The sequence below is a fragment of the Betta splendens genome, chromosome 9 (genome assembly GCF_900634795.4).
Source record: "Betta splendens chromosome 9, fBetSpl5.4, whole genome shotgun sequence".
Lineage (NCBI taxonomy): Eukaryota > Metazoa > Chordata > Actinopteri > Anabantiformes > Osphronemidae > Betta > Betta splendens.
This window is the reverse complement of record NC_040889.2, coordinates 30,068,382-30,080,881: the sequence shown is the minus strand read 5'-3', so window position 1 is coordinate 30,080,881 and position 12,500 is coordinate 30,068,382. Positions and strand designations below refer to the sequence as shown.

The following is a 12,500-nucleotide window of genomic DNA, read 5'->3' as shown; positions in this document are numbered from 1 at the left end:
CATCCAGGTACTAGCCCAGACGTTAGGTCACGTTAAGTCACGTTCCCATGCTTTGTTCACACCGTCATACCAGCAGCATGATGTCACTCCCTGAGGGATGATGGGTATCAGGAGACGGAACCCTGTGGAGCCTGGTGGAGGAACCTGAGGACGCTGACATCTACTGGTCAGGTTGGAGGCTGGTGCCGCGGTGGCATCTGGATTTGGGTCTATATATTTCTGCTATATGTCCGTTCCACACATGGGTTCTCCAGTGTGAAAGGGTTTTGTTGTGTGAGGAATCTCCCTGTGTGCGCGTTCACCTTGTGTAAGGGTTCTCCTTGTGTAAGGGTTCTCCTGTGTGAGGGTTCTCCCTGTGAGACGTTCTCCTGTGTGAGGGTTTTCCCTGTGAGACGGTTCTCCTTAGGTAATAGTTCTCCTGTGTGAAGTTTCTCTTGTGAGAGTCCTTCTGTATGAAGGCTCTCCTGTGTGAAGGTTCTCCTGTGTGAGAGTTCTCGATATGTGAAGGTTCTCTTCGTGTGAGGGCTCCTCTCGTGTGAGGGCTCCCCTGTGCGAGGGTTCTCGATGTGTGAAGGTTCTCTTCGTGTGAGGGTTCTCCTGTGTAAAGGTCCTCCTGTGTGAGGGTTCCCTATATGTGACAGTTCTCTTCGTGTGAGGGTTCTCCTGTGTGAGGATTCTCCTATGTGAGGGTCGCTATATGTGAGGGTTCTCCTGTGTGAGGGTTCTCCTGTTTGAAGGTTCCTCTCGTGTGACGGTTCTCTTCGTGTGAGGGTTCTCCTGTGTGAGGATTCTCCTATGTGAGGGTTGCTATATGTGAAGGTTCTCCTGTGTAAGGGTTCTCTATATGTGACGGTTCTCCTCATGTGAGGGTTCTCCTGTGTGAGGATTCTCCTATGTGAGGTTTCGCTATATGTGAAGGTTCTCCTGTGTGAGGGTTCTCCTGTTTGAAGGTTCCTCTCGTGTGAGGGCTCCCCTGTGGGAGGGTTCTCGATGTGTGAGGTTCTCTTCGTGTGAGGGTTCTCCTGTGTAAAGGTCCTCCTGTGTGAGGGTTCCCTATATGTGACAGTTCTCTTCGTGTGAGGGTTCTCCTGTGTGAGGATTCTCCTATGTGAGGGTCGCTATATGTGAAGGTTCTCCTGTGTGAGGGTTCTCCTGTTTAAAGGTTCCTCTCGTGTGACGGTTCTCTTCGTGTGAGGGTTCTCCTGTGTGAGGTTTCTCCTATGTGAGGGTCGCTATATGTGAAGGTTCTCCTGTGTGAGGGTTCTCCTGTTTGAAGGTTCCTCTTGTGTGACGGTTCTCTTCGTGTGAGGGTTCTCCTGTGTGAGGTTTCTCCTATGTGAGGGTCGCTATATGTGAAGGTTCTCCTGTGTGAGGGTTCTCCTGTTTGAAGGTTCCTCTTGTGTGACGGTTCTCTTCGTGTGAGGGTTCTCCTGTGTGAGGATTCTCCTATGTGAGGGTTGCTATATGTGAAGGTTCTCCTGTGTAAGGGTTCTCTATATGTGACGGTTCTCCTCATGTGAGGGTTCTCCTGTGTGAGGATTCTCCTATGTGAAGTTTCGCTATATGTGAAGGTTCTCCTGTGTGAGGGTTCTCCTGTTTGAAAGTTCCTCTCGTGTGAGGGCTCTCCTGTGTGAGGGTTCTCCTGTGTGAGGGTTCTCCATATGTGAAGGTTCTCTTCGTGTGAGGGTTCTCCTGTGTGAGGGTTCTCCTGTGTGAAGGCTCTGCTGTGTGAGGGTTCTCCTGTGTGAAGGTCAGGGTTCTCTAATGCAGAACAGCTGCAGCTCTGTAACAGGTTCTTTGTTGTGACACCATTTTCTTCACAGCTTCCAACGTCTCTTTTCTTTCTTGTCCTCGTTCTCTGTCAGTCTTTGTTGTAGGTGAACGGATGAACTGATAGAACCTCAGCTGTGGTTTCCAGTCGGCTGTGAAATGTTGAAATGTGAAACCCAGACAAGCTGAGACGGGTCCGGGCTCAGCTCGTCCTGTTCCCTGAACAAATTCTCTGTGTTTGTTCTGATTCTTCTCAATAGAAATTGTTTCAATAGAAAGTTCTAATCGCACGTTTCAGTCTGATGCAGGTTCAGACATGACTGAAGTTTACTGCTCAAAGTCCAACGTCTTCACGTTCAGGAGCAAACAACGAAACATCAACTGTGAAAAATGTTTCTGACCCTCAGACCAGCGGACTCGCCTCACTCCTTCACTCCTTCATGTCTACATTCACTCCTTCATCTCAGTGTTTGTCACAGCTTCTGGTGAAGTAGGTTTTTTGATGATGCAACTTTGTAAAGCACCAAACGTGTTTTAGCAGGAAGTCGGTGACGATGTCTGTGGTTTTTCAAAAACTATCAGCAAACATGAAAACACATGTTTGTGTCTGAGACCCAACTGGACCCAACAATGTATCACAGAACCTGGTGCCGGTGGTTCTATTCCTGTTTGACTTTCACTTCAGAGACTCATCTGTTGAAGAATCAGAATCACAGGTCAGTGTGAGGAACACACGCGTGTTCAGCCGAGTGAAGCCTCCGTGTGGATCGGGTCCAGGTCCGATCTCGGCTCTGGCTGCATGAATTATAATGCGGTAAACACTGGGGTTCCCTGGAAACGCCTCCATGAATGTGGGACTCTGTGTGTCAGAGGAGTGAAGCCCAAGCCCAGTTCAGCCCAGTTCAGCCCAGTTCAGCAGGAGTCAACAAACACATGCACGAGTGTTTTTAGTGATTTTGATGTGGATCACGCATACAGTAAATGTCAAACCAGCAGCTGAATGAAGCGGATCCGGCTGCAGCCAACTGGACTTGGTCCAACTGTTAAATTCCGAAGCAGATCCAGTGGCAATGAGCAGGACCAACAGTAACAGGCTGAACCTCATTGTTTCAGCTAATTAAGCTTGAAGGGCAACTTTGGTCCGACCCAAACGCGCCTTAGAACGTCAGAACCTCCAGCATCTGCAGGACAAATAAGACCCGGTCCAAAGCCGTGGGAATATGACTATGGTACAACAAGGAGTCAGAGTAGGAGTCAGCAAAAGTGAGTCAGTGAAGCGTATTTGCCCTTGTTAATCACTGGAGCCACTGAGTTTCCTGTGTGGACAACTGATCTGAAACAAGCGGGTGAGAAGGAGGATAAAGAGTAAACTGCTGATGCAGTAAACAAGTGGAGGATGGAGACGAGGTTTACAGAATGTGGATGTTTGGACGCTGCGTGGGAATATCCTGATGCTCCTAGCTCTGGACTCTCGTGCCTCTCCTCCCTGACTGAGCGCCACATGTTTGGGTACGAATTATAAAGATAAGGAGTGCAGCTGTTGTCTTAGAGGCTCAGCTTTGTGGCTTCATTAAGCTCCCCGTCAGGGATATGTGTGAAACTGACTCTGTGCTGCATTCTAATAGGCTATGTACCACAGGCTTTTAAGGTGCCTGTGGTCAAACCTTTATTGAAAAAATCTACTCTGGACCCTGGAGAACTAGCCATCTATAGGTCCATTTCAAATTTACCCTTTGTTTCTAAGATTCTTGAAAAAAACGTAGCTAAACAATTATCTGACCACCTTAGTGGGAAGAACCTGTATAAAGATTTTCAGTCGGGATTTAGAAAACATCATAGCACAGAAACAGCTCTGGTTAGAGTCACTAATGATCTTCTCTTAGCTTCAGACAATGGTTTAGTTTCTGTCCTTGTCCTGTTAGATCTTAGTGCTGCATTTGATACAATTGATCATAACATTCTATTACAGACACTAGAACATAGAATTGGTATTAATGGAACAGCATTGGGATGGTTTAAATCCTATTTGTTGAACAGATTCCAGTTTGTTCATGTTAACGACAAATTCTCCACGTGCACAAGGATTAGCTATGGAGTACCATATGTGGAGTACCAGTATGGTTCTGTGCTTGGTCCAATCCTGTTCAGTCTATACATGTGTCCTCTACGTGAGATTATTAGGAAGCATTTTAATAATTTTCATTGTTACGCAAATGATACTCAGCTCTATATGTATTTGAGCAACTAGTCAAAATTCAAAGTTTTCTGAAAGACATCAAATCCTGGATGTCCCAAAACATCCTTCAACTAAATTCAGATAAAACTGAAATTCTCATCCTTGGGCCTAAAAATTACAGGGAGACACTATTGAGTCAGATAGCCACCCTGGATGGCATAACATTAGCTTCAGATTCTACTGTGAGGAACCTTGGTGTCATCTTTGACCAGGATCTCTCTTTTACATCATACATTAAACTAATCTCCAGAACCGCCTACTTTCATCTTAGAAATATAGTTAAAATCAGAAGCATCCTCTCTCAGAGCGATGCAGAGAAACTGATCCATGCATTTGTTACCTCTAGGCTGGACTACTGTAACTCCTTACTCATAGGATGTCCTAACAGCTCCTTAAAAAGCCTACAGCTTATTCAAAATGCTGCAGCCAGAGTTCAACAGGACTTAGAAAGAGAGATCACATTTCTCCTACATTAGCTTCTCTGCACTGACTGCCTGTAAATTGTAGGATAGAATTTAAAATTCTCCTACTCACCTACAAAGTACTCAATGATAATTTCCTTCTTATCTTAAAGACCTCATAGTTCCTTATGCTCCCAGCAGAACGCTTCGTTCTCAGAGCGCTGGGCTACTTGCGGTTCCTAGAGTGTTTAAATGTAGAACAGGGGGCAGAGCTTTTAGCTACCAAGCTCCTCTCCTCTGGAACCAGCTCCCTCTTCAGGTTCGAGAAGCTGACACACTCTCCACCTTTAAGATTAGGCTTAAAACCTTCCTTTTTGATAAAGCTTATAGTTAGAGATGGTTCAGGTCACTGGCAATTATTGTTAGTCACAGGAACCATCTCTTAGTTAAGCTGCAATAGACATAGACTGCTGGGGGACTTCATTTATACACTGAGCTCCTCTGTTTCCTTCTAACTCTTCTGTCCAATAACCTCCCATCATTGTTCTATGTTCAACTAACCTTGTCTCTTTCTCTCCAGTAGTTTTGCTTCTCTCTCTCTCTCTCTCTCTCTCTCTCTCTCTCTCTCTCTCTCTCTCTCTCTCTCTCTCTCTCTCTCTCTCTCTCTCTCTCTCCTCCACTCTGTCCTCACCTACATGTATCATTGGACTCAAAGTTTGGTGTCTGTGATGGGCAGCTGCGGATCCAACCGTCCTGCCTGTGCTCTGTTGTTGCTTGTTGTTGCTTGTTGTTGTTGCTGTGCTTTTCTCTCTCTCTCTCCCCTCACCCCAACCGGTCGAGGCAGATGGCCGCCCACATCCAGTCTGGTTCTGCTGGAGGTTTCTTCCTCGTTAGAGAGGGAGTTTTTCCTCTCCACTGTTCCAGTAAAATTAAAGGTTTGCTGTACGTGGGATCTTTTGGGCACTGCTCACAGCTGATGTGTTATTAAATCTGATCAGGCTTCATGTGTTCATGTTTAGTTAACTGCACTGGTTTAGTTTAAAATTCATACAGAGACAAATCCTCACTTTCCAGACCTAAACTCAGGGAACCTCTGGAAGATCCAGGGTTTTTCCAAGAGCTCCAGTTATTTTCCTCCAGCAACTTTAGTGTTGTGGTGACGTCACCCCCTGCCCCCGCCAAAACACACACACACACACACACACACACACACACACACACACACACACACACACACACACACACACACACCGTTGCTTCACAGTGACTCTGCTGCCCCCTGCTGTTCACACAGAGCACTACAAATTGGACAGCTGTGGAAATACTGGAGCAGACACACTACTGCAGAACTATTGCACCAGAAATTCAGAGAAGAAATTCGGTGAATTTAATTTAATCGTGATCTTATTATGAACGGACTGTGTCTTAGTTTAGTTACGTCAACGAAACGTTTCACTCATGAATCATGCTGCAATTAGCTGCAGTTTGCATCGGTGACGTCACAGTGAAGTTCTCAGATGTCTAAGTCGGACTCATGTTGCCTTACCCCCCCCCCCCCCCCCCCCCCCCCTTCTACCCCCTCTTCCTCCTCCTCTTCCTCGTTCTCTCGTCCTGAAACGGGATGTGATGTAAACACTCGGCTCCGTCTTTTCTCCGACTCTGAAAAGTTTTCGGCCGCTGAGGGAAAAGTAGCGGCAGGAACCAAAGACGCGACGAACACACTCCTCGTCCCCGTTGGTTTCTCCGCCATGCTGCTCTGAGCACCCCGTCCGCTCCAGAACTCACAGTCCCGACCCGTCGGACCCGACCGAACGAACAGAGGGAAGAACGACAATCGGATCTAAGCTGAAAAAGAGACGGTTCTGGATCCGGAGGAAAACTACGAACAGGTAAACTAGGTCGGACCGTTCGGGTCCGTGTGTTTCTGCAGCCTGACAGGAAAGTTCGAGTCCGGGCCGCACTCACAGGCCTGGATCTGACACCTGAGATGTGTGTGATCCGCAGAGCAGAGCGGGCGGAAACACAAGAGAGCAGCAAAGAAAGGAGGAGACACGACATGTTTACTGGACCGACGCTACAGGAGGTTCCGATAAACCCAACACACCAATAACACGGTCACATCCACCCAGTGGCCACTGGGCCAAGGAACCTGTACGTCTCATTCCATCCACAGTCAGATTAGGCTGCTTCTTCTGGTTGGTACCGATGTATCAGAGGTCAGAACCAAGAACCGAAGAATAAGTTCCAGCAGTTAAATGATGACGTGAACGTGTATTTTTTTATTTTATTTGGGATCCGACAGTGAATCAGGTCCAACCACTTCTTGTGTTTACTCTCACCTGTCGATTATCCGTGAATCAAACATCATCAGCTGAATTTAGTAACACAGACAGAAAGAAATTCAGAGATGAAGATGAAGAAGATGATAATAATGCAATTCTTTAGTTTAGTTTAAATAGTTTTTCATCAGTCATAGTTTGGTTTGTTTCTGTCATTACCTCACTGCTAAAAGTAATTTGTATTTAAACGGCGTGTAAGTACTGTACCACAGTATCCGAACCTGCGGAGCTGGACGCTTCAGCTCTGGTGATGTGTTCGAGGACAGTAGGTTACCTGTGAAGTGACTCTACTGATCCTGCACTGCTCCAGTTCCACCAAACTTTGAACCCTAGGCTGATGTTGTGTTCTGCGTTGTCATGGAGACGGAGGTGTGCAGCTCTCGGCATGTTTGCACGCAGGACACACAGAAGCAGCTTAACGGTCGCCGAGCAGAGCTACAGAGTCTCAGAGTTTGGCTTCCGCTGTGGAAACACAAACCTCGAAGGAAGGATGATCCAGGAATGAAACACTAAGATCTGGAAGTGGATTTGTGCTGGGTCGTCCTGTGGTTCCACTGCAGCTGTGTCCTGGTGCTGGTTCTGCCCAGCCAACCCTGAGTTGCTGTAGAATTTCGACGTCCGCAGCAGCACTAGGAACCAGTCAGATGGTCACAGGGACTCAAACAGAACCCAGCTGATTTGGTTCTGGTGTTAGACTGATTGTTTGGCTGGGTTTTCTGGTGTGACAGGTTGAGGGTTTGAATCTGTTTGGGTTGAACTGGACACTGGATTGGTACAGTATTAGAGAGGGAAACACGAGGGATCTGTGTGTAGAACACAAGTCTGCTGGTGCAGGCCCGGTGCATGCTGGGATAGGTACAGGCCCGTTGCAGGCCCAGTGCATGCTGGGATAGGTGCAGGCCCGGTGCATGCTGGGATAGATGCAGGCCCGGTGCATGCTGGGATAGGTACAGGCCCGTTGCAGGCCCAGTGCATGCTGGGATAGGTGTAGGCCCGGTGCATGCTGGGATAGGTACAGGCCCGTTGCAGGCCCAGTGCATGCTGGGATAGGTGCAGGCCCGGTGCATGCTGGGATAGGTGCATGCTGGTGGGATAGGTGCAGGCCCGGTGCATGCTGGGATAGGTGCAGGCCCGGTGCATGCTGGGATAGGTGCATGCTGGGATAGGTGCAGGCCCGGTGCATGCTGGGATAGGTACAGGCCCGTTGCAGGCCCAGTGCATGCTGGGATAGGTGCAGGCCCGGTGCATGCTGGGATAGGTGCATGCTGGTGGGATAGGTGCAGGCCCGGTGCATGCTGGGATAGATGCAGGCCCGGTGCATGCTGGGATAGGTGCAGGCCCGGTGCATGCTGGGATAGGTGCAGGCCCGGTGCATGCTGGGATAGGTGCAGTCCGTTCTGAGCCGTGTTTTCTGTTTGGCGATGCTCATCCGGCGCCTGTGGATCTCCAGGTGTCTGGTCGGATCCGACTCGGCTGCTGTCAGTGCTCAGCGTGTTAGATCAAGCTCTGCTCACATTTTTCACATGCTTTGGGTATTTGCAACAGATCCAACGATGAAGCTGAGCCCAAACAGCACCAGACCCTCAGTCATCTCTTCAACCATTCAAGAATTTAATATCCAGCAGTCCACTGAGCAGCACCAGGACCCAAAGGAGCCGGTTCCAGGGCTCTGAAGTGTCTCGCTGCAGAAACATTTACAGGCTGTTACTGGTTATTTATTTAATGGCTTCCTGTTGCTGAGCAGCTGGGAGTCGTCTGCTGACGCTGAAGGTGACACATCTGGACCTCGGGCCATGTGGATCGAACCACTCTGCACCACTCTGTTGCATAACCTACAGCAGCAGCAGCCTCACTGTGGCTGGTTAAGATCCAGCTCAGACCCGAGGTCCGGTTCACATCTCTAGACCCAACAGGTTTTATCTGACCCAACCTTCTGCTCTGGTTCTGTTCCGGGTTCTGCCCTGGTTTTTACTCTGGTACTGTTCTAGTTCTTCTCTGGTTTCTATTCTGGTTTCTACTTTGGTTCTGCTCTAGTTCTACTCTGGTTCTTCCCAGGTTTGTGCTCTGGTTCTGCTCTGGCTCTGCTGCTACGTGTTCTGTTCTCGGGTTCAGACGTGTGGATTCCTGTGTGTAATGGTAAGAGAGAGGGAGACTCGCAGACGTGTGGATTCCTATGTTTGTGTGAGCAAGCAACATGGACTCAGAGGGAGAGAGAGAGAGGGAGGGAGAGAGAGGAGGAGAGAGAGAGAGGGAGAGAGAGAGAGGGAGGCAGAGCTCTGGTTGCGTTGAATGTTTGGAATTTTTAGGCCTCTGGCTCCAGTTTGTTCTGACGAAAGAGGGAGGACAGGAAGGAGGAGGGACAGGGAGGAGATAAGAGAGGAGGAAGAAAGAAGGAGACGAAGACAAAGGAAGGAAAACAAAGCAGAACATTGGCAAAGAGTCTGTAATAATAATAATAATTGAACTTTATTGATTCCACTTTGGGAACGTGAACCTGTGCAGCTAGTGGAGGTGTCTCACTCAAGGGCACACTGGTGGGCTTTGAACCCGAGACCGGAAACTCCACAAAGACCCAGACTGTGCTGCTCCAGTCCCATGTGTAATGAAGTGGACAAAGACGGTTCCTGGTTCTCTCTTGTGTCTCTGTCCAAACACACTGTCCTCGGTAGTTTGTAGGGTTTGGAAGAAGCACCTTCAACGTGAGGAAGACGATGCTCTGAGGGTTTTCTTCATCCTGAATGTGTCTGCCTGCCTGTCTGTCTGTCTGTCTGCCTGCCTGTCTGTCTGTCTGTCTGTCTGTCTGTCTGTCTGTCTGCCTGCCTGCCTGCCTGTCTGTCTGTCTGTCTGTCTGTCTGTCTGTCTGTCTGTCTGCCTGCCTGCCTGCCTGTCTGTCTGTCTGTCTGTCTGTCTGTTTGTCTGCCTCACTGTCTGTCTGTCTGTCTGTCTGCCTGCCTGTCTGTCTGCCTGTCTGTCTGTCTGCCTGCCTGTCTGTCTATCTGCCTGCCTGTCTGCCTGCCTGTCTGTCTGTCTGTTTGTCTGCCTCACTGTCTGTCTGTCTGTCTGTCTGCCTGCCTGTCTGCCTGCCTGTCTGTCTGTCTGTTTGTCTGCCTCACTGTCTGTCTGTCTGTCTCTGTCCTGGCTTTACTGCGTCTCCCTGTTTTCTGTTTTCTCTGATTTTGCTGTAGAGATGAGCAACTCTGCAGGAATCTGAGCTGTGGCCAACACATTACATAAAGACCCCCCCCCCACACCCCCTTTCTCTCTTGTGAACGGAGTGAATGAACTCACTTCCTGAAGTCAAAACACATGGAGAAGGAGTTCCTTCGCCGCTGTTTGTGTCGTTGGCTCCAGGTCCGATGATTCTCCTTCCGGACTCTGGAGCTCGGTGCGTGGTTCTGTTTGGGTTCGGGTTCGTCAGCGAGTCAGACGTGTGAAGCTGCACGTCTGGACCACCATCAGTGTAAATCCTGCGTCGAACCTAAAGCAGACTTGGTTTGGCCTCAACGCGTTCATCCGTGCGTCGATGACGGGGAGTGAGTCACAGCTGGTAGAAACGGGACGTGAGGAAGAGGATCCGAGCTCAGCTCAGATGGGCGTTAGACCAGGATGTCCTCGTGTTGCTCAGGTGCCACTGATGTGGGTCCTTCAGCTCTCCCTCTGCTGAAACGTGTCCTCTGTCTCCGTCTCAGAGATGTAGCTGCTGTGACCGACGGACCATCATGCACCTCTTCCTTCTGCTGATTCTTCATGCTACAGCAGCCGTCGGACAGATCGACCCCAGTATGAACACACACGCACACACATACTGTACACGCACACAACACATATACTGTAAACACACACACACTCATATACTGTACACACACACTCATATACTGTAAACACACACACTCATATACTGTACACACACACACTCATATACTGTACACACACACACACTCATATACTGTACCCACACTCACACTCATATACTGTACACACACACACACACATACTGTACACGCACACACGCACACACACACTCATATACTGTACACACACACACTCATATACTGTACACACACTCACACTCATATACTGTACACACACACACACACACACATACTGTACACGCACACACACACTCATATACTGTACACACACACACACACACATACTGTACACGCACACACACACACACACACACACTCATATACTGTACACACACACACATACTGTACACACACACACACACACTCATATACTGTACACACACACACGCACACACGCATACTGTACACGCGCACACACACACACACACACACACACTCATATACTGTACACACACACATACTGTACACGCACATACACACACACACACACACACACTCATATACTGTACACACTCATATACTGTACACACACACACACACTCATATACTGTACACACACACACACACACTCATATACTGTACACACACACACACACACATTCACACACACACACACATTCACACACACACACACACTCATATACTGTACACACACACACACACACACTCATATACTGTACACACACACACACTCATATACTGTACACACACACACACTCATATACTGTACACACACACACACACACACTCATATACTGTACACACACACACACACACACACACACACACACACTCATATACTGTACACACACACACACGCGCACACACACACACACACACACACACACACACACACACACACACACACTCACACTAACCCCGCCTCCTCCTGTAGCACACTGCCGCTATGCTCTGGGCATGGAGGACAAACGGATCAGAGACGAGGCCGTCTCCGCCTCCAGCCAGTGGTACCAGAGCACGGGTCCACAGTTCGCCAGGTCAGAGCCGCGCTTCCCTCGTCCTGCAGGGTTCTTCCTCGGTGGTGGTCCCAGTAGCTGTGGCTGTGTGTGTGCAGGGTCAACCGCGAGGAGGGAGACGGCGCCTGGTGTCCTAAAGGTCAGCTGGAGCCGTCCGACACCCAGTACCTGCAGGTCCGTGTGACTCTTTGTCCTGACGCGCAGCGTGGTGCATGACGCGCTGTGACCGCGGCCTGTGGCCCGTCCTCAGGTGGACCTGGGCAGACTGACCTTCCTTACAGTCGTCGGGACGCAGGGACGATACGCCAGAAACTCTGGGAACGAGTATGCGCGAGCTTACCGCCTCAACTACAGCAGGGACGCCGTTCTGTGGACGTCCTGGAAGAACCGGGCCGGAAATCCAGTGAGTGGAGCCAAATGAAGCCGACTGGTCCCTCACGCCTTCACAGGCAGCGACTGAAACACCGCAGCTCGATTCGTCCATCCCAAACGCCGCGCTGATGCTAGGCTACTGTTAGCATCAGTAGCCTAGCATCAGCGCAGCGCCACCACAGCTCAGCGTGTGTTTTCTACCAGGTGATGGAGGCCAACAAAAACGCCTACGACTACGTCATCAACGACGTGCACCCTCCCATCATCGCCCGCTACGTGCGCGTGATCCCGGTCACCAGGGTGTCCACCACCGTCTGCATGCGGCTGGAGCTGTACGGCTGCTCGTGGGACGGTAGGAAGGCCTCCCCCGATGCTGAGCGGCTGAGGGGGAGCGTGAACCTGACCCTGTGCTCCCTGCAGAGGGCCTCGTGTCCTACGGCGCCCCCGAGGGGCAGCAGCTGCAGCGGCCGGGGCTGCCGCTCGCCAGCTTCAACGACTCCACGTACGACGGCGTCCGCGACCGGAGGCGAGTC

General features: G+C 49.8%; 1 protein-coding gene across 11 annotated transcripts in view; it reads left to right on the top strand.

Moving 5' to 3' along the window:
* The window catches only part of ddr2l (discoidin domain receptor family, member 2, like), an 18,454-nt gene that overhangs the window by 439 nt on the left and 5,515 nt on the right, over positions 1 to 12,500 (top strand). Inside the window, exons 1-8 of one of the 11 annotated variants that reach the window (XM_029163097.3) lie at positions 5,998 to 6,296; positions 6,412 to 6,558; positions 10,436 to 10,526; positions 11,514 to 11,616; positions 11,694 to 11,769; positions 11,846 to 11,998; positions 12,172 to 12,319; positions 12,388 to 12,493. In XM_029163097.3, coding sequence (XP_029018930.1) covers positions 10,466 to 10,526; positions 11,514 to 11,616; positions 11,694 to 11,769; positions 11,846 to 11,998; positions 12,172 to 12,319; positions 12,388 to 12,493 — 647 coding nt within the window. In that variant the 5' untranslated portion in view covers positions 5,998 to 6,296; positions 6,412 to 6,558; positions 10,436 to 10,465. The other 10 variants (XM_029163096.3, XM_055511755.1, XM_055511754.1 and 7 more) reach the window with 10 other exon arrangements.